The sequence below is a fragment of the Macaca thibetana genome, chromosome 2 (assembly GCF_024542745.1).
Source record: "Macaca thibetana thibetana isolate TM-01 chromosome 2, ASM2454274v1, whole genome shotgun sequence".
Taxonomy (NCBI): Eukaryota; Metazoa; Chordata; class Mammalia; order Primates; family Cercopithecidae; genus Macaca; species Macaca thibetana.
Genome location: NC_065579.1, coordinates 28050573 through 28069851, shown reverse-complemented (window position 1 = coordinate 28069851; position 19279 = coordinate 28050573). Strand labels below are relative to the sequence as shown.

General features: G+C 39.7%; 2 protein-coding genes across 3 annotated transcripts in view; one reads left to right on the top strand and one right to left on the bottom strand.

Moving 5' to 3' along the window:
* LOC126946724 (non-histone chromosomal protein HMG-17-like) overlaps positions 1–19279 on the bottom strand; it is a 1084902-nt gene that overhangs the window by 408059 nt on the left and 657564 nt on the right. The gene's annotated exons all lie outside the window — the stretch shown is intronic.
* KAT2B (lysine acetyltransferase 2B) overlaps positions 1–19279 on the top strand; it is a 116829-nt gene that overhangs the window by 64137 nt on the left and 33413 nt on the right. For both annotated transcript variants that reach the window (XM_050777276.1, XM_050777282.1), the window contains exons 6-8: positions 9380–9571; positions 12686–12792; positions 17614–17739. In XM_050777276.1, coding sequence (XP_050633233.1) covers positions 9380–9571; positions 12686–12792; positions 17614–17739 — 425 coding nt within the window. The remainder of the gene's footprint in view (positions 1–9379; positions 9572–12685; positions 12793–17613; positions 17740–19279) is intronic.

Below are 19279 nucleotides of genomic sequence, written 5' to 3'. Positions count from 1 at the left end.
TTCAAGACCAGCCTGGTCAATATGGTGAAACCCTATCTCTACCAAAAATACAAACATTAGCTGGGCATGGTGTCACATGACTGTAATCCCGGCTACTTGGGAGGCTGAGGCAAGAGAATCACTTGAGCCCAGGAGGCAGAGTTTGCAGTGAGCTGAGATTGTGTGCTACTACACTGCAGCCTGGGCAAGAGAGCAAGACTCTGTCTCAAAAAAAATTTTTTTTCTTTTAAAGGGAAGATTAGCTTAGATCCAGAACTGTGATGGAACTGATATCATTATACATATTATCTTCCAGGTTTTGTCCCTTTAAATAACATTTTATATTAGTTATAATGAAAGAAAATGTAGAATTTTGTAGCCTTTGTCTCTTTACTTAACATCATATCAAACAATTCACAGGTTACATTATAGTCCATTGAGTTGATTTACCCTAATTTACCTAACCATTTCTCTATTGCTGGATATTCAAACTCTGCAGATAGTCTTGGATTGAACATATATTTTCTTCTAAAGTGGAAATTTATTTTTATTGCTTATTACTTGCAGAATAATAGAATTGGTTTTACAAATCTTAAACTTGTACCATACAAAATATAATGACCTACATTTATTTTCATTTGTAGGAGTGTGACTTGGGTCATCTATTCTTTTCAACTTTTTTGTAACTTTTCTCTGTTTGTATTTCAGAGGCACATCAAGCTTCCATCAGGGGATATTAGGAAGCTTTAGTGCTTATTTTTTTCCTGATTTAAAGTGGGCAGTAGTATCTTTTGATAGCCTGTCAAGACCACTTGTGCCCAGGTTATTTTCTGTAACAGCATGTAACATGGAAGAATGGTATAATTTAAAATAAGCTTTCCTCTCTGTCATTGACCTAATTTCATGTGTAGCACACCATTTTCCTCTCTTTCTCTTTACTTTTACAATATATGCAATTTCAGTTACAAAGTATTTTCTCCTTAATAATTGATATTTATAGGAATTGCAGATTTCTTCAAAATAAGTTTTTAAATTATATCTTTATTTCTGTATCTTTCATTTTAGGATTTTACATTAACAATAGTCCTATATTATTGAAACTCTTGTTTATAATAAGAGTTGAGACGATAAGTCTCTCAAAAATATATAGTTTTTAATCCCATCTGTGAATAATTGACAAAGCTAAATATTTGTCAAAGCCAAGGCCCTGAATTCATTTGCCACTTTTAACAAAGAAAGTAATTGTTTCATCAAGAAAAAGGAGAATTAATTGTGAAGCAGCTTGGGAGACATTACTATATTTTGTTTTCTTTTTCTTTTTCTTTTTTCTAGTAATAGTGTCTCATTCTGGATCCCAGGCTGGAGGGCAGTGGCATGATCATAGCTCACTGTAGCCTCAACCTCCTAGACTCAAGCAATTCATATATCTCAGCCTCCTGAGTAGCTGGGACTACAGGCACATGCCACCATGCCTGTCTATTTATTTATTTTTTATAGAGATGGGGTCTCACTATGTCACCCAGGCTGATCTCAAACTCCTGACCTCAAGCGATCCTCCCATCTTGGCCTCCCAAAGTGCTGGGGTTACATGTGTGAGTCACTGTGCCCAGCTATGATATTTTAGAAAACAGAAGAAAAATGCAAGGTAGTCTTTGAGAATTACTAAGAAGTTGGTGGCACTTACAAATACTTAAGAAGTAGTAAAAATGGAAATTGGTTTGGATGAGTGCTGGGTTTGAATGGTGTGGGTCCATCTCTCCCTTGTTATGTGAGCTTTAGACCGGTCTCTGGTCTAAAGAGACCTTTGATTTCTTTCTCTGTCCAAGTGTCATGAGTTTTGTATGTATTCCATGGGTGGTTTGTATGTAGTTTCTGACACACAGAACAGGTGCCGGGAAGATGCTCATCATCATTTTCCTCCCATGCACATTGTTCTCTAAAACTCAGTCACTGCCAATATGGAGCTATTAAGCTAAAGCCTTAAATGTATAATTGAGTGAGCGTGTAATTATTTGAATATCACTTTAGAAATTAAGATAGCAGGGAATAGAAAAACGGCAAAAGAGTCCTTTAGCCCAGCATCCTGAGCCAACAGCTGAAGGGAAAGAGTGGAGTCAGACAATGGAAAAGAGAAACTTGCTGAGAGAAACTGAAATGAATATGCCCTGATGAGGTCTGAAACCTGCTGATTTCTAGGTGAAATGTAGACCAAGAACCCCTATTAATAATAAATAAGGAAATGAAGGTAGATGACACCAGCCTCCCCCGCGTCCCCACCATTGCGTCATGTTGATGAGGAAAGGGAAGTAGAGAGGAACAACCTGTGAAAATTAGGAGAATCAATATTCAGAGTAAAACCTCACTGCCATGACCACATGGGGAATTAAAAAAACCACATACCACCACAGCATGATGTCTCACTGATACTGATCTTCTCAAAAATGGGTAATATTACTGGCTGCAGGCACCGGCAGGCTTTATCTTGATGTTACTGTAAGAGAACCTCAGGACCTATAACGCTGGTTCAGCTTATAACTTAGGGCAGTTACTGTAAATATTAGAACAAAGATGTGCCGAAAATGTTTGCAGTACATCAGTCTGAAAATGAAGTTAAACAGGATTCTTTGTGGAAAAGACTGGACTTAGAAAATGATTGTGTTCATTACAGAGCTAACTTGTAAATATTTATTCCATAAAAATTAAAAGCAGACTGGACAGTAGTACTGCTTAACTTACTTCTCTGTTCTGAATAAAAGACAAATATAAATAATCCTTTTTTGTTTGAGATGGAGTCTCGCTCTGTTGTCTAGGCTGGAGTGCAGTGGTGTGACCTCGGCTCACTGCCACCTTCGCCTCCTGGGTTCAGGCGATTTTCCTGCCTTGGCCTCCCGAGTAGCTGGGATTACAAGTGTGTGCCACTATGCCTGGCTAATTTTTGTATTTTTAGTAAAGATGGGGTTTCACCATGTTGGCCAGGCTGGTCTCAAACTCCTGACCTCAGGTGATCTGCCTACCTCATCCTCCTCAAGTGCTGGGATTAAAGGCGTGAGCCACCACACTCAGCCTAAATATTGTTACATAAGTGTATGTTAACTGTACCTAATATATACTTGCAGAAGCACTGTGGTTATAGAAAAAAATGTGGGCAAATATTTTGAAGTTCCTGAATTTCATGATAGTACACTATTATAATTCCATGAAGAAATAACCCGAAAAGAAAGTCAGAGGATTATGGCTTCTTAAACTACAACTCACCAACAGTCTGCTGAAGGAAAGTGGCAAGTAATTAGTCTTAGATTTTGAATTGTGTAGAACTTTTGAAAATTAAAGCTTACACTCACACTGAGGAGATGTTTCACAAGAATACAGAGCGACTGGGTAGCTCATGCCTGTAATCCCAGCAACTTTGGGAGGCTGAGGCAGGAGGATCGCTTGAGCCCAGGAGTTTCAACCCAGCCTGGGCAACAGGATGAGACTTCATCTCTACAAAAAAAATTAATAAACTATCTGGGTGTGATGGCATGTGCCTGTGGTCCCAGCTACTCTGGAGATTGAGGTGGGAGGATTGCTTGAGCCCAGGAGGTCAAAGCTGCATGGAGCCGTCCATGATCCTACCACTGCACTCCAGCCTGGGCGACAGAGCACAACCCTGTCTTAAAAAAAAAAAAAAAAAAAAAAAAGAAGAAGAAGAAGAAAAAGAATACATAGCAAGTTAGCTGAAACTAACTTGTTTGTTTTGGGAAACAGTTTTATTCAGCCATTCAGCCATTCTTCTATGATGTATAGCCTATTGCCATGTGTACTGAGCATTCATTATTAGACATGTAAATCTAGAACAGAATTTATCAGGAAGCACGCAAGGAACACTAGGAAACAGGAGATCTGACTTCTAGTCTGGACTTCAGTAGTAACTGGGCCTCAGTCCCTGTGAACTAGGGCAGGTCAGTTTATTCCTGAAAACCACAGGATTTTCAGTTCAGCAAGTCAGTAGAATGAGTTGGTCTTCTGTGTTCACGTTTTAAAATTCTGTTCACAGAAGTTACAAATCATCATGATGATGTGAAAAATCTGAGAGTTATTTGAACAGTCAGAAAATAGCATGCAAATACCATCCTTATTAGACATACAAAAATGAATGAACTATCATTTTGCTTCTTTTTAGTAGACCTGAAATCAGTCATGTAGGTAAAATCTTTTCCTACAGTTACTTCTTTGGAGGAATGCATGCGCCCATGCATGTCCATTTCCTTCTTTCTGTCTCACTATGTGCAATAATATCAATCAGTGTATTAAAACAACACTAGAAGTACACACACACACACTCATTCTTTCTGTCTCTTACACACACACACACACACACACACACACACTGACTTGGCCTCATTGTCTTAATCTACTGTGAACTTTACAGATTACAAAATAAGATTAATCTTGAAAGTTAAGAAAAAGTTGAAAAGTATAAATTGAGGTCTATAAAATGACTTTGAGGAAATGAATGAAAACCCATTATTTGAAAATTTTTACTAGCTAATAACAATCTATGCTGTCTTCTTCTACCCTGGGAAGACTGAATAACCTGTTAAAGCACTTTTGGATAACTTTTTAGGATTTTATGATAATATTTATAACCTATCATCTTTGTAGGAGAAATAATGTCAGTCTTAGAGCCTTAGACGTCTGCAGATCTCTCCTCAAATGGAAATGCTCTTTAGACTCTAAATCAGCACTGTCCAATAGATATATAGTATGAGCCAAAAATGCAAGCCAGATATATAATTTAAAATTTTCTAGTAGCTACATATAAAATGAATAGATATAAGAAATTATTTTGAATTTTATATATATATCTTTTTTTTTTTTGAGACGGAGTCTTGCTGTGTCTCCCAGGCTGGGGTGCAGTGGCTCAGTCGTGGCTCACTGCAACCTCCACCTCCTGGGTTCAAGCCGTTCCCCTGCCTCTGCCTCCCGAGTAGCTGGGATTAAAGGCATGCACCACCACACCTGGCTCATTTTTGTATTTTTAGTAGAGACGGCGTTTCACCATGTTGGCCAGGCCAATCTCGAACTCCTGACCTTAAGTAATCTGCCCGTCTTGACCTCCCAGAGTGCTGGGATTACAGGCATGAGCCACCACACCTGGCCAATAATACATATATATATTTTTTACACAATATATCAAAAATACCATTTTGCCTGGGCATGGTGGCTCACGCCAGTAATCCTAGCACTTTGGGAGGCCAAGGCGGGTGGATTGCTTGAGGTCAGGAGTTCGAGACCAGCCTGGCCAACATGGTGAAACCCTGTCTCTACTAAAAATACAAAAATTAGCCAGGCATGGTGGCGGACACTTGTAATCCCAGCTACTCAGGAGGCTGGGACAGGAGAGTAGCTTGAATGGGGAGGTGGAGGTTGCAGTGAGTTGAGATCATGCCATTGCACTCCAGCCTAGGGCACAGAACAATACTCTGTCTCAAAAACTAAACAAAACAAAACAAACCACAAAAACAAAAAATGCACAAAAATATAATTTCACCATGTAACCATTGTGAAAAATTATTAAGGATATATATTTACTTTTTTGGTACTGAGTCCTTCAAACCTCCAAATCCAGTGTTTATTTTACTTTTTCCTTTTTTTTTTTTTTTTTTTTTGAGATGGAGTGTTGCTCTGTTTCCCAGACTGGAGTGCAGTGGTATGATCTCGGCTCACTGCAACCTTCGCCTCCCAGGTTCAAACGATTCTCTTGCCTCAGCCTCCCAAGTAGCTGGGACTACAGGTGCCTGCCACCATGCCTGGCTAATACTTATATTTTTAGTAGAGGTGGGGTTTCCTCATGTTCCCCAGGCTGGTCTTGAACTCTTGACCTCAGGTAATCCACCTGCCTCAACTTCCCAAAGTCCTGGGATTACAGGTGTGAGCCACTGCATCCGGCCAAATCCAGTGTGTATTCACACATCTTAATTCAGTAGCTAAATTTTAAACAATTAAAACTAAATGGAGTCCTACTAGAACAATCAAGTTGTGTTTAATGGGAAAACATTTCACACTGTTTCCACTTAAAAGTAAAATTGAAATTGATTAAATAAAATTAAAAGTTAAACTTCTCGGTCATACTAGCCACATTTCCAGTGCTCAATAGTTACCAGTGGCTGGTGGCTACTGTGTTGGATAGCAGAGACATAGAATCATCCCCATCATCAGTGAAAGCTTTATTGGACAATAAATCTTTAAACCTTTCATTGCAGAAGATTGGACATATTTTGTTATTTTTAAAATTTAGTCATGTTCTGCATAACAACGTTTTAGTCAGCAATGGACCATATATAATGACAGTCGTCCTTTAATATTATACCAAAATTTTGCTGTACCTTTCTATGTTTAGGTATATTTAGATATACAAATACTTACCATTATGTTACAGTTGCTTGTAGTATTCAGTACAGTAACATGCTGTACAGGTTTGCAGCCTAAGAGCAATAGACTGTGCCATAGAGCGGGGTCCCCAACTCTTGGGCCATGGTCCACCTTGGGTCCGTGGCTCGTTAGGAACCAGGCCGCACAGCAGGAAGTGAGTGGTGGGCGCGTGAGCATTGCAGCCTGAGCTCCACCTCCTGTCAGATCAGTGGTGGCGTTAGATTCTCATGGGAGCACGAACCCTATTGTGAACTGTGTATGTGAGGGACCTAGATTACGCATTCCTTCTGAGAGTCTAAGGCCTGATGATCTGAGGTGGAACAGTTTCACCTAGAAACCATCCCTTTTACCCCCCAGCCATGGAAAAATTGTCTCATGAAACTAATCCCTGGTGCCAAAAAAGTTGGGGACCTCTGCCATAGAGCCTAGGTGCCAAGTGTGTAGTAGGTTCTACCATCTAGGTTTGTGTAGGAACACTCTCCAGTGTTTGCACGATGATAAAATCACCTGACTCATTTCTCAGAATGTATTCCCATTGTTAAGCAAGACATGAAAGACATGACCATATTAAGTCTTACAGATAGTCTTGTGATTGCCTAAGTCTCATGAAATTGAACTTCTGATTATGAAGCTTTGTGACTGTTTAACTCTACATTTATAGTTTCATTACTAGTTATTTGGGATCTGACTTCCCCTCAGCCCCAGATAGATAGATAGATAGATAGATAGATAGATAGATAGATAGCATGTCAGTGTCTCATTCTGTCACTCTGTCACCCAGGCTGCATTGCGGTGGTACAATCATAGTTCACTGCAGCCTGGAACTCCTAGGTTCAAGCAATCCTGCCTCCTCAGCTTCCCAAGTAGCTAGGACTATAGGCGTGTGCCAATACACCTGGCTAATTTTTAAACTTTCTGTAGAGATGGGCATCTTACTATGTTGCCCAGGCTGGTCTCGAACCTGGGTTCAAGCAGTCTTCCTGCTTGGGCCTTCCAAAGCACTGGGATGACTGGTGTAAGCCACCATGCCATGCCTAGCCAGCCCATTCTTTTAACTTAATTAAGTGGCCACAGACTAACATCTAGCAAAGAATTGACTTTGAAAGCAATGAATTTCTATATGAAGCACCTTATGAATTACAAAATAAATGCACTTTCTAGTTTTTTTCTGCTACCAAGATCACTCTTTCAGACAAGAGACAACATTAACACTTGAGGTACCCATTTCAGTATTGTAAACAAACGACATTTGGGGTGTAAATTATTAAAGGAAAAAAGTTGAGAGAAGAAATAGAAATAGTAGTGGAAGTTTTAGGTTATTTTTGAATCTAGGCAGACGAACTAACACTAATGAAAGCATTTTCTCCAAAGGTGTTTGAACCACTGCGACAGCTACCACCATTTCCACCACCAGCACACATACAGGCGAAATATTTTATAATACAGAATAAGATTTTAAAAAAATGTCAGGAGCATGAATAATATTATTCCTCTCTTCATTAAAGGGCTCAAAGTTCATCGGGAGCTTTTTGTAGCAGCTTGGGCACATTGGAGAGCTGTCTCCCGTTTTAAAGGAGAACAGGAAAGCACATAGAGAGGAGAGGTTTGATTTTTGAAAGGCAGTCCTTTCCTAGAAGAGGGTGATTTGGGTCTGCTCTCGAGGAATAAGAATCTGTGGAATAACGCTTTTTGACCTTTTCCTCGTTTGGTGCCACCCTCCATGGCTACCACTGTTACATTTATGTTGCTGGGTCCTGGGAAATTCACATCTTCCACTTCTAGGAGATTTAAAAAAAAAAAAAAAGTATGGTTGGCTGAGTGTGGTAGCTCATGCCTATAATCCCAACACTTTGGGAAGCCGAGGTGGGTGGATCTCTTTAGTCCAGGAGTTCGAGACAAGCCTGGGCAACATGGTGAAACCCCGTCTTTATAAAAAATACAAAAAAATTAGCCATGTGTGGTGGTGCATGCCTGTGGTCCCAGCTGTTCGGCAGGCTGAGGTCACTTGAGCCCAGGACGTGGAGGTTGCAGTGAGCCGAGATTGTACCACTGCACTCCAGCCTGGGTGACACAGTGAGACCCTGTCTCAAAAAAAGAGAGAAAAAGAAAGAGGTTTATTTTTGAATAGATTTTTACTCTCTACTGTATGTTGGCCAAATGCACTTTCTAAATTAGATGACCTCTGTTGTCAGTGTACCCTGGAACTGTGGTCAGATCTCAAGAAAACTGGCTTCCCTCTGGTCTGGTCCTCCTCCAGCATCGTGCAGTGATGCTGAGGTGCATTTTTGACTTTGAGTCTGAGTCATTGAAAAATGTACCTAGGTGACGGATGGTAGAAGCTTAATACTTCCTACATTTTTGACTTGAGTTTTAAACAGTACTGGAGATCGTTGTCTTCCCACCAAACCTCCGATAAGTGCTGTGTAGGCTTTTTAAATAAATCTTCACATTTTACTCCGAGGACTAGGTGGTTAATTCTGATTCTTTCACAGAAGAGACTTCCTCAGCTTCTCCTTTAATTTTTTCTTTTACTTAAACTACCACTAGTGTGCCAGTAACTCCAGTTATACTGTGTCTTTTATATACAGCATTTCATTTAATGCTCACAAGAACCCAGTGAAGTAGGTATTATTGTTGTCCCCATTTTACAGGTAAGGAAAGACAGGCTAAATAGCGTAATTAAATTTTCAAAGTTATGCAGCTAGTTAAGTGGCACAGCAGGAATTTGATCCCAGGGGCTGTTTGACTCCAGGACTCACTGTGTGATGCTGCAGAATAAGTTGATTTTAACAGAATTAGACACACATGGTGGTGTAAAGGCAAGCTAATTCCCAGGTTTCACTAGCTGGTAGGGATATTGTTGCTTGTTATTGCAGGCCTAGTTTTTTTCTGCTATGGTTAATAGTACGAGATAAACATAATTGGATATTTCTGATGTCCTGGGGGTTTACAGGATATTCATGGTGCTTGACTTCTCTTGTCGCAGGTGGCTGTGTTACTGCAACGTGCCGCAGTTCTGCGACAGTCTACCTCGGTACGAAACCACACAGGTGTTTGGGAGAACATTGCTTCGCTCGGTCTTCACCGTTATGAGGCGACAACTCCTGGAACAAGCAAGACAGGAAAAAGATAAACTGCCTCTTGAAAAACGAACTCTAATCCTCACCCATTTCCCAAAGTAAGGGAGAGGTTTTGCTGGTCTTTGTTTGATCCCAGAGCTTGAGGTTGCTAACTACAATGCCAACGCCTGCATAAATAACAAGATCAGGAATGACAGAAAAAGCATTCCAAGGGGGAGGGAGAAAAGACCCTCAGTTCCCTTTGTGAATCTTCTTGGGTATTTTCCAGTCCGTTTATTAGCCTGACTTTGGGTTGACTGCCGTCATTGCTCCCTTATCCCCTCCTCATCCTACCTGAGTCATTGTCTCTGACTCTCATAGAATGGGGCAGTGCTTTCTTTTGTATATTCAGCGGCCAGGAAGCTCTAGAAAGATGAGGGAGAATGTTTAGGTACATTTTCCAGCCACTCAGAAATGGTGCAAAAGTAGCCAAGTGGCTTTTTTTTTTTCCATTCAATTTCTCCAGCTTTTTCTAAGCACTGGTGAACCATCCCTGCCTCAGCTATAGTAGACTTGAACCCACTCTTTGGAAACTAGACTGCAAAAGCAGGGATGAAGAGGAATAGAGACCTCCTTCAGCATGAACTTTGAACCTCTATGCTAAATTTCTTGTAGAATATGCATACTTTGGTGCTTCTTGCACCTGTCAGAGCTCCAAGGCATAAATAATCATTTAAATATTTTAAAGGGAAGGAAATGCTTTAAAGCAATAGAAAGTTGCGGTGCTGCACCATTGGCCTTGGAAATGCATTTTTAATGCTAAGAACCAAAAATTTAAGCTAAGAGGTTGGACGCTGGTGAGATAGGCTAAGGGTACAGTTGATGACTTCTCATGGAGCAATAACAGCGAGAAATGAATGAGACAGTTCATTTTGTGGTTGTCATTCTGCCTAGATCAGCATTTGGTCAGGAAGGTAAAAGGCGTAATTTGAAAAGACTGGCTAGGTATGATATAGTCTTCCTTCCCCACACCTTTCTGAACTGCTGATGTAGAGAATAGAATTTGAGAGTAAGGATTCTTTGATGAAAGATTGATGAAACCCCGTTTTGTTTGAGAAACTAGATTTTTATTATTCAGATAGTATTACTAGATTACAGAATTTTTGTCTCACTAAAGATAGAGTTTTAATTCATAACAATAAGTTAGGTTCAAAACAATAACAAAAACAACAAAACAACAAAAAACCAAAATGGTTTTCTGAGAGAAATTGACTGAAGATTCCATGGCATTTTAACCGAAATCCTAAACCTTAGATAGATGTCATGAGTAATTCTGATGGGCTTTGGTGGAACACCTAATATTTGCACGTATATTTCAGCAACCTGATTGTCAAAATTTTCTTTAGAGAACCAGTACATGAGACTAAGTCATGACATGAACATTTTGTTGTCCTCTGTGGAGGGAGATTCTGAAGCACTTAAACTGCAGTTTGGATTTTGTTCCCAAAACGGGTTATGAAATTAGGGCACACTCATGTATTTCAGTGTCTTTTAACTGATGTAAGCTCCTTTCCTTAGAGACTGAAGCAGTTTTCTTCCTTATGTATCTATTACATTTGCCATATAAGCAGCATTTTATGTTTTCAGGTGATAGCTGTCATTCTGTCTCTGAGTCAAGGGACAAAAGAAGACTCCTCCCTTCCCAACACCTGTTATGGTATTTAAAGAGAAATTTTAGTTACTTTGCATAATAAGATTTTTCCCATAACAAATTCATTTTGCTTCTTGCAGATATTTGCTAATTATAGTGTGTTTTGTTTCCTCAGCCCATAGTTCTGGCATGCTTATGCTAAGAGCTAAAACATCCATGCTGCCTTCTTTTTTTCTCTATTACTAATGGTGGGGTAAAACTACCACCCACTTCTCCTTTTAAATCCCTTTTCACCGAATATGACAACATTTAAGGCTATTGGGGATTTATACCTACAGTTTTGGCAGCAGAACCACACATGTTGAAACCTGAGGTATTATTTGAGTCTTGGGCACTGTTTCAGAGTTAGAGCTGGGACCGGCTTCCCAGCACCCAGGGAGGTCTCTGCAATTCTCAGATGCATTTTCAGGGCTTACATTCTTATCTTCCTATTCTTCATATGTGCTGCCTTTTTTCCCACTTGGCTTTAACATGTGCCTCTTTCCCCATTCACCTAATTACAAAGTTTTTTTTAAGTTTTGTATCTATATTTCATTCTAAAAGTGAAGAAAATTTGGTTCGGGGAAAAAATGAAGAAGACCACTGATAGCTTCACCACTCTGAACTATTTTTAGTGCTTTTAGATATTTCTATTTTTCCCCCTTTTATTGGCAAACAAAAATTCAGTAAGCCTCAGAGGGACTTAGGTATCTGTATTTCTTTTTTCTTTTTTTCTCTTTTAATTTTTAAGTTTTTAAAAACACCTGCCCTATTCTGATAAGCATCTGTATTTCTAATAAGGTTTCCAGATGATTTCTATGGGTTGCTAAAACTTGAGATCCATTTGGTTTAAAGGTAGCATAGTAATTAATTAGTTACTTGTTCCAATCCTGATCCTGCCATTTACTAGTTGCAGGAATTTGATTGAGTTATTTAACTTCTCTGTGCCCTACTTTCTTCATCTGTGAAATGGGTATGAATTTTATCTCATAGGGTTGTTAAAAAGATCAAGTGAGTTAGTATACATCAACCACTTACAACACTGCCTATCATGTAGTGAGAGCTATACATGTGTGTGACAAATAAAAATAGAAAATAGAACTCATAGAGTTGATGTGAGGATTCAGTAAGAAGTTCTTAGAGCAGTGCAGGCACAAAGTAAGCACTCAATAAATATTAGTAACTTTTGTGAAGGTAATGACAGTGGCAATGCAGCTATATGGAGGGCTGAAATCATGCTCTGAGATTCACTGAGGAAGATTAATGCATTTCTACTGATGTAATTCATGTGTCTGTATCCTATGTTGTGTTAAACTATGCAGGGTCAAAAGAGTAAACATTTGTATAAATGCATTTCTGTATTTGTATATACCAGGGCTGCCCAACTAAATCGTAATTTGGGTTGTAATTCTCCATTATATTTCTGATTGAAGGTTTGAGACACTTATGTTAAGGTGATTGCCACAGATTATTAGGGCTGTTGTCCTTACAGTAGTTTTTTTGTTTTTTTAAAAAATCTTATTTCTATTACTCTTGTGTCTAGATTTCTGTCCATGCTAGAAGAAGAAGTTTATAGTCAAAACTCTCCCATTTGGGATCAGGATTTTCTCTCAGCCTCGTCCAGAACCAGCCAGCTAGGCATCCAAACAGGTGAGTTTCCTTTTACACAAATCAGAGAATAACCAGGAAGGCCAACCTGACGTGTAAGTTGCAGTGAACTGTAACTTATACTTAGCTCTATAGTCAAATGAGCTTAGCTCTATAGTCAAATGCTGGCTCTTTCCAAACCCAATTATAGTCTCAGTCAATGGCTAGACACACCTAGGAATCAAGTCTCCGTCTGACCTCTTAAATCTATGATATCTGTTTTGTACATCAAGTTACCACCAGGTATAATGGTGGATAGTGAGTGAGAGGCAGTCTTGAGTCTCAGGATGTGAACTACTTCCCTGTGGGGGCAGGGCATCCTTGCTATTGCTTAAATCAGCCAGTGGCATCAGTTGGCATTTTGTGAGGAAGGAAGACAGGTGCCTTCTGGAGTCACAGTGATCCCAGAAAGAGGATCTGAATTCCTGCCTTTGACATTAGGAAGACCCCATGGAGAAGTTTGGCAAGAAATGCCAAAACAGTTTATATCTGGCTACGGGGAAAGACGGGATGCAAAATTTTGATGTCAAGAGTTTTTTTTGTAGTGCTCTAGGTCAATGTGTAATATGGGGGCTTGTGAGTATTGCCTCTAATGCATCCAGCAAAGAAAAAAAGATTTATTCTTGCTTTAAAAACAAAATTGAAGTATAATTTATATGTACTAAAATGTACTCTTTTTACCGTACTGTGTTTTGGCAAACACATATACTTGAGTAATTACCACTGCCATCAAAATATAGAACAGTGGCCTCCTTCCAGACAGATTCCCTTGTACCTCTCTGTAGTGCATTCATAGTCCTACCTCCAGCTCTGGCAACCAGTGATCTGTTTTTTTGTTCTTATAGTTTTGCCTTTTCCAGAAAGTCATAGAAGTGGAATCATATAGTGGACAGCTTTTCGAGACTGATAACTTTAACTCAGCATAGTGCATTTGAGAGGTGATTTTTGAAAAAGGTTTTCATCTAGAGCTCAAGTTTAGGTGTAAATATAACTAAATCCCTACAAACCAAAGTACTAGTGAATGAGGAATTTTATTTGAATCATACTCTTTTTGTTTGAGCTCTTTACCAAAAACATGTCAAAAACATATTTGTGTCTTTTTTTTTTCTTTTTTATAACCTGAGGTCATAATTTCATGTATCTCTGGTCCAAAACCTGTAGTCCTTTGGGGCCTGTCTGTGCCCATTACATGTTTCTTCTACAGTTGAGCAATCAGCATTTAGTAGACATGTTTTCTGTGGTTACTGGACATATCCTTTGCATTGCTCCCTCTATACCTGTGCTATTCACTTTACCTTTGATTTGATTTCACCTAACTTTCAAATAGCATTTCTTCTGCAAACTCTTTCCTAAGTTCTCCCATCCCTTCTAGCAAGGACTGGATCTCTTTTTTTCCAGACTTTCACAGAGCCTTGAATATATCCTATCCTTGGTTCTCAAACATGACTGCACAATGGAATCACCCATGGAATTTGAAATGCACTGTATACTGATTTCTGAGTGCCATTCCAACAGAGTGTGAGATTATTGTCCTGGGGTGTGGCCTGGACATTGGAACTTTAAAAAAAACCCCAGGTAATTTTAATGTGCAGCGACATTTGAGAATGACTGTGTTAGACAATACTCACCTCATATTATCCTAGTCCCATTTTTTCTGTATGTCTTTTATCTCCTGTGGATGCAGCTTTTTGATGGTCAGAGACCCAGTTTTGTCGCAATAATTGAAACATTTATTAAGTGCTTGGCTAAGAAGCTTCCTTGGTATCTTTAAGCCTTTTCACAAACCCTGGGAAGTTGGAATTATGATCTCCTTTACATAGTTGAGGAAATAGAAGCTCAAGGAGGAGCAACAAATTGCCCAAGATAGACCTTGTAAGTGACGGAACTGGGTTTCACATCTGTATTTAATTCCTAAATATTACACTGTAGTAAGAGAGCCAGAACTCTAACCACTACATCACACCATCTTGGTGTGTGCTGCCAATATACAGCATACACTTGTGGAAGGAATGAGTGAAGAACAGTTTCCTCCCTCAGGCAGTGGGGGACCAAAGTTATTCAGCAGGATCAACATAGTTCTCCTTTGGTGGGTCTGTGGAGAGGATTTCTCTGTGTGTGAAAACTCCCCTTTACCCTTGTTTGCTCAAAATTCTCCAGTCTGCTCAACTTCCAGCCACATTGTTATCTGTCATAGTACAGGATGGAGAAGGAAGAGGTTGTTGTCTGTGACCGTATGGAAATTTTATTCTTTTTTCTGTGGCTAAGGTTGTCACCAGGTTAAGTTGGATTGTACACTTTAGTATTACCTGAAGCCGTCAGAAGCGGGCTGTCTTCTCTTGTTCTACTGTAATTGCAATGTGTTCTCTTGGGGGAAAAGAAGAGTGTAATCATCTACTTAATTAGCATGTCTGCGCATCGATGCAACTGTGATAAATGACATTCATAAGGATGGATCTGAAATTTTACAAGATACTCAGATGTCTTCTGAATCACCAGAGCTTTCTCTTTGTTCAGAATCACTCCAGTATGCTTTGAAATTCAGAAGGGCTATATATTGGAAGAAAAAAACATAGAGCATGGCACTTTAGTATATTCTGATTTTTGACAAACCACTAGCTATTCAGTTAGAAGTGCTATGGGTTGGTATCTCTCTCTCTCTCGGTTTATTTACTTTATTGCCTTCTTGGCTGCTGGGAATGTCCTTGTTGACTGAATTGTGGCTGTGTTGAAAGTTAGATGAACATTCTCTCTGACAATTGTCTGTACTGCCATGCTGTGTCTTGTGTGTGACCAGTGTTTTTGAGAATGTCTATACCCCTTGTCACCTCTCACCTCATCAGCTACCAGTCAGCAACACAGCTAGCAAAGCAGCATCCTACTTTGTAAGGCCTTTTTTTTTTTTTTCTGAGATGGAGTCTCACTCTGTCGCCCAGGCTGGAGTGCAGTGGCACGATTTCTGCTCACTGCAAGCTCTACCTCCCGGGTTCATGCCATTTTCCTGCCTCAGCCTCCGGAGTAGCTGGGACTACAGATGCCTGCCACCGTGCCCGGCTGATTTTTGTATTTTTAGTAGAGACGGGGTTTCACCGTGTTAGCCAGGATGCTCTCAATCTCCTGACCTCGTGATCCACCCGCCTCGGCCTCCCAAAGTGCTGGGATTACAGGCGTGAGCCACCACACCCGGCCTACAATGGCCTTTTCTAAAAAACAAAAATATAAAAACCCTTTTTGTTTGGAAATACTATCAAACTCACAGTAGAGTTACAAGAAGAGGACAAAGAAATCCTGTATATTTTATATTCTTTACCTGGTTATAAACCAATTGTTAACATTTTGCCATCCTTGCTTTATTATTACCCTTTCTCTATCCCTTCTTTTTCTCTTTTATTCTCTCTCTACTCTTCCCCTAAGTTATTTACATATATATATAATTTATGAGAAAAAATTATATATCATATATATTTTTATTTATATATGATATATAATATACAAATATTCACACATGTAAATATATATTATATATTATTTATATATAGGTATATATATTTTCTCCTAAATTTGTGTGTGTGTGTATATGTATATATAAAACTTAGGGGAGGAGTAGAGAGAGAGGAAAAAAAGAAAGAGAAAGAGAGAGACATATAGGCCAGGTGTGGTGGCTCATGCCTGTAATCCCAGCAGTTTAGGAGGCCGAGGTGGGCAGATCATCTGAGGTCAGGAGTTTGAGACCAGCCTGCTCAACATGGCAAAACCTCATCTCTACTAAAAATACAAAAAGTTAGCCGGGAGTGGTGGCAGGTGCCTGTAATCTCAGCTACTCGGGAGGCTGAGGCAGGAGAATAGCTTGAACCAGGGAGGCAGAGAAGGTTGCAGTGAGCCGAGATCGCACCACTGCACTCCAGCCTGAGCGACGAGAGTGAAACTTTGTCTCAAAAAAAAAAAAGAGCTATATATATAATATATACTTTTAAAAATATATTTTTTATATAAAAATAGCTATATATATATTTAAAAAATATATATAATATACAAATATATAATATTTTTTTTTTCAAAATATATATATATTTTTTCTTCTAAATTAATTGAAAGTTACAAACATCATGCCCCTTTAGTAATTTTGATGTCTCTCATATATTCTCTAATATAAAAACTATGGTTTTCTGTCAGCATATTTAATGTTGATGTAGTATTGTTATCTAAGCTATCTGCTGTCTTCTGTTTTTGCCTCTTGTCTCAATAATGTGGTTTATTGCAAATTTTCCATTGCATCAGGAGGCATATGATTGTTGGTATTAAGTTTGATCACATGGTTGTGGTGGTGGTCACCAGCTTTCTCCACTGCAGTATTACTACCTCTCCTTTTTAATAAAAAAAGTACTTTTGTGGGGAGATATTTTGAGACTGTATAAATATCTTGTCTTCATCAAAATTATACTCACCAGGTTTAGCCTACACACATGATCTTCCTCAAATCAGTTATCATATGGTGGCTGCCAAATAGTGATTTTTTTTTTTTTTACTAACTTCCACCATTCCTTCCTTATTTCTTTGTTGGTATTCTTGAGCTTTCCTCATCTCCACTTATTTATTTATTTATTTATTCATTTATTATTTTATCAATATGGACTCAGATATCCGTATTCTGTTTAATGAGTTTTAATCCCTACTGTCTTTGTTATTTTGATGCCTTTGGCTTATGTTTTAAAGATGACTTATTTTGTGGCATTGGGCAGGAATGGGGTAGTCCCATTGCACTTGGTTTCTTGTTGCCTAAGAAAGGAGTCAGTTATCTAACACCTTCTTCTCCTTTTGCCCGGGCAGTTATCAGTCCACCTCCTGTGGCTGGGACAATTTCATACAATTCAACCTCATCTTCCCTTGAGCAGTCAAATGCAGGGAGCAGCAGTCCTGCCTGCAAAGCCTCTTCTGGACTTGAGGCAAACCCAGGTAAGCTCTTAAGAGGGGTAGGACAGGGCTGTGACTTGCCCCAGGAGCTCTATTACCTGAGGAGTGCAAAAGGTAGACTTAAACCAACTACAGTTTCTGCATGTCCAGGATTTTAATGGCCAGAAATCACTTTGTATTAGGCTTTTGGCTGTACTGGTTAGTTATTGCCGTCTTAAAACTGTAATAACTGGCTGGGCGTGGTGGCTCACGCCTATAATCCCAGCACTTTGGGAGGCCGAGGTGGGTGGATCACGAGGTCAGGAGATCGAGAGCATCCTGGCTAACACGGTGAAACCCCGTCTCTACTAAAAATACAAAAAATTAGCCAGGTGTGGTGGCGGGCATCTGTAGCCCCAGCTACTCGGGAGGCTGAGGCAGGAGAATGGCGTGAAGCCGGGAGGCGGAGCTTGCAGTGACCAGAGATCCGGCCACTGCACTCTAGCCTGGGCGACAGAGTGAGACTCCATCTCAAAAACAAAAACAAATAAAAACAAAAACAAAACTGTAATAACTTATTGTCATAGCCCACTCATTTGGCGTGTTGCCTGAGAGTTGGCTGATTTCAGCTAGTCTCACTCAATCTTGGCTGGGCTTGCTTGCAAGTTACCCATTGATTATAATCTCTGTTTTGGGCTTGGCTTGGCTAGAGCACTTAAGCTGAAGCAACTCTGCTTTACATATTTCTCATAATTTTCCTGGGACTATTAGGCTACCTGGAACATGTCCTTCTTCTGAAGAGAGAGGGCAGGAAGAAATACACAGTCTCTTGAAGCCTAGGCTCGGAACTTGTAAACCATTGCTTCTGCCACATTCTTTTTTTTTTTCTTTTTATTTGAGATGGAGTCTCACACTGTCACCCAGGCTGGAGTGCAGTGGTGCGATCTCAGCTCACTGCAACCTCCGTCTCCTGCGTTTAAGCGATTCTCCTGCCTCAGCCTCCTGAGTAGCTGGGATCACAGGTGCCCACCACCATGCCCAGCTAATTTTTGTATTTTTAGTGGAGACAAGTTTTTCCCATATTGGTCAGGCTGGTCTCAAACTCCTGACCTCAGGTGATCCACCTGTCTCGGCCTTCCAAAGTGCTGGGATTACAGGTGTGAGCCACCATGCCCTGCTGACTTCTGCCTCATTCTGTCGTCCAAAGCAAGTCATATAGTTGAACTCAGAGTTGAGAGGTAGAGAAGTGGAAAAAGGTAGTCTATTCCTTTCGTAGGAATCACTGCAAAGTCACATGGCAAAGAGTGTAGATACCAGGAGGGTAAATAATTTGGCCATTAATGTAATCTGCCACATGGGCAAAAATATCTCTTGATCCTAGAAGCATTTCACAGTTAGAGAATGTTTTGAAGGTTGCTTTTCTGTCCACAGACTGGACATCAGACAAATCTTGGATGTGACCACATTTTTAAATAAATGAAGTACCATGAAAGAGGGAAAGAAGAGGACCTTATAATATAAGAAGTACCAAATATTTAGCATATGCCACCATTCCCTTTCACTTCCAAGGGAGATATCACTAATCCATCCAGAAACTCTACCA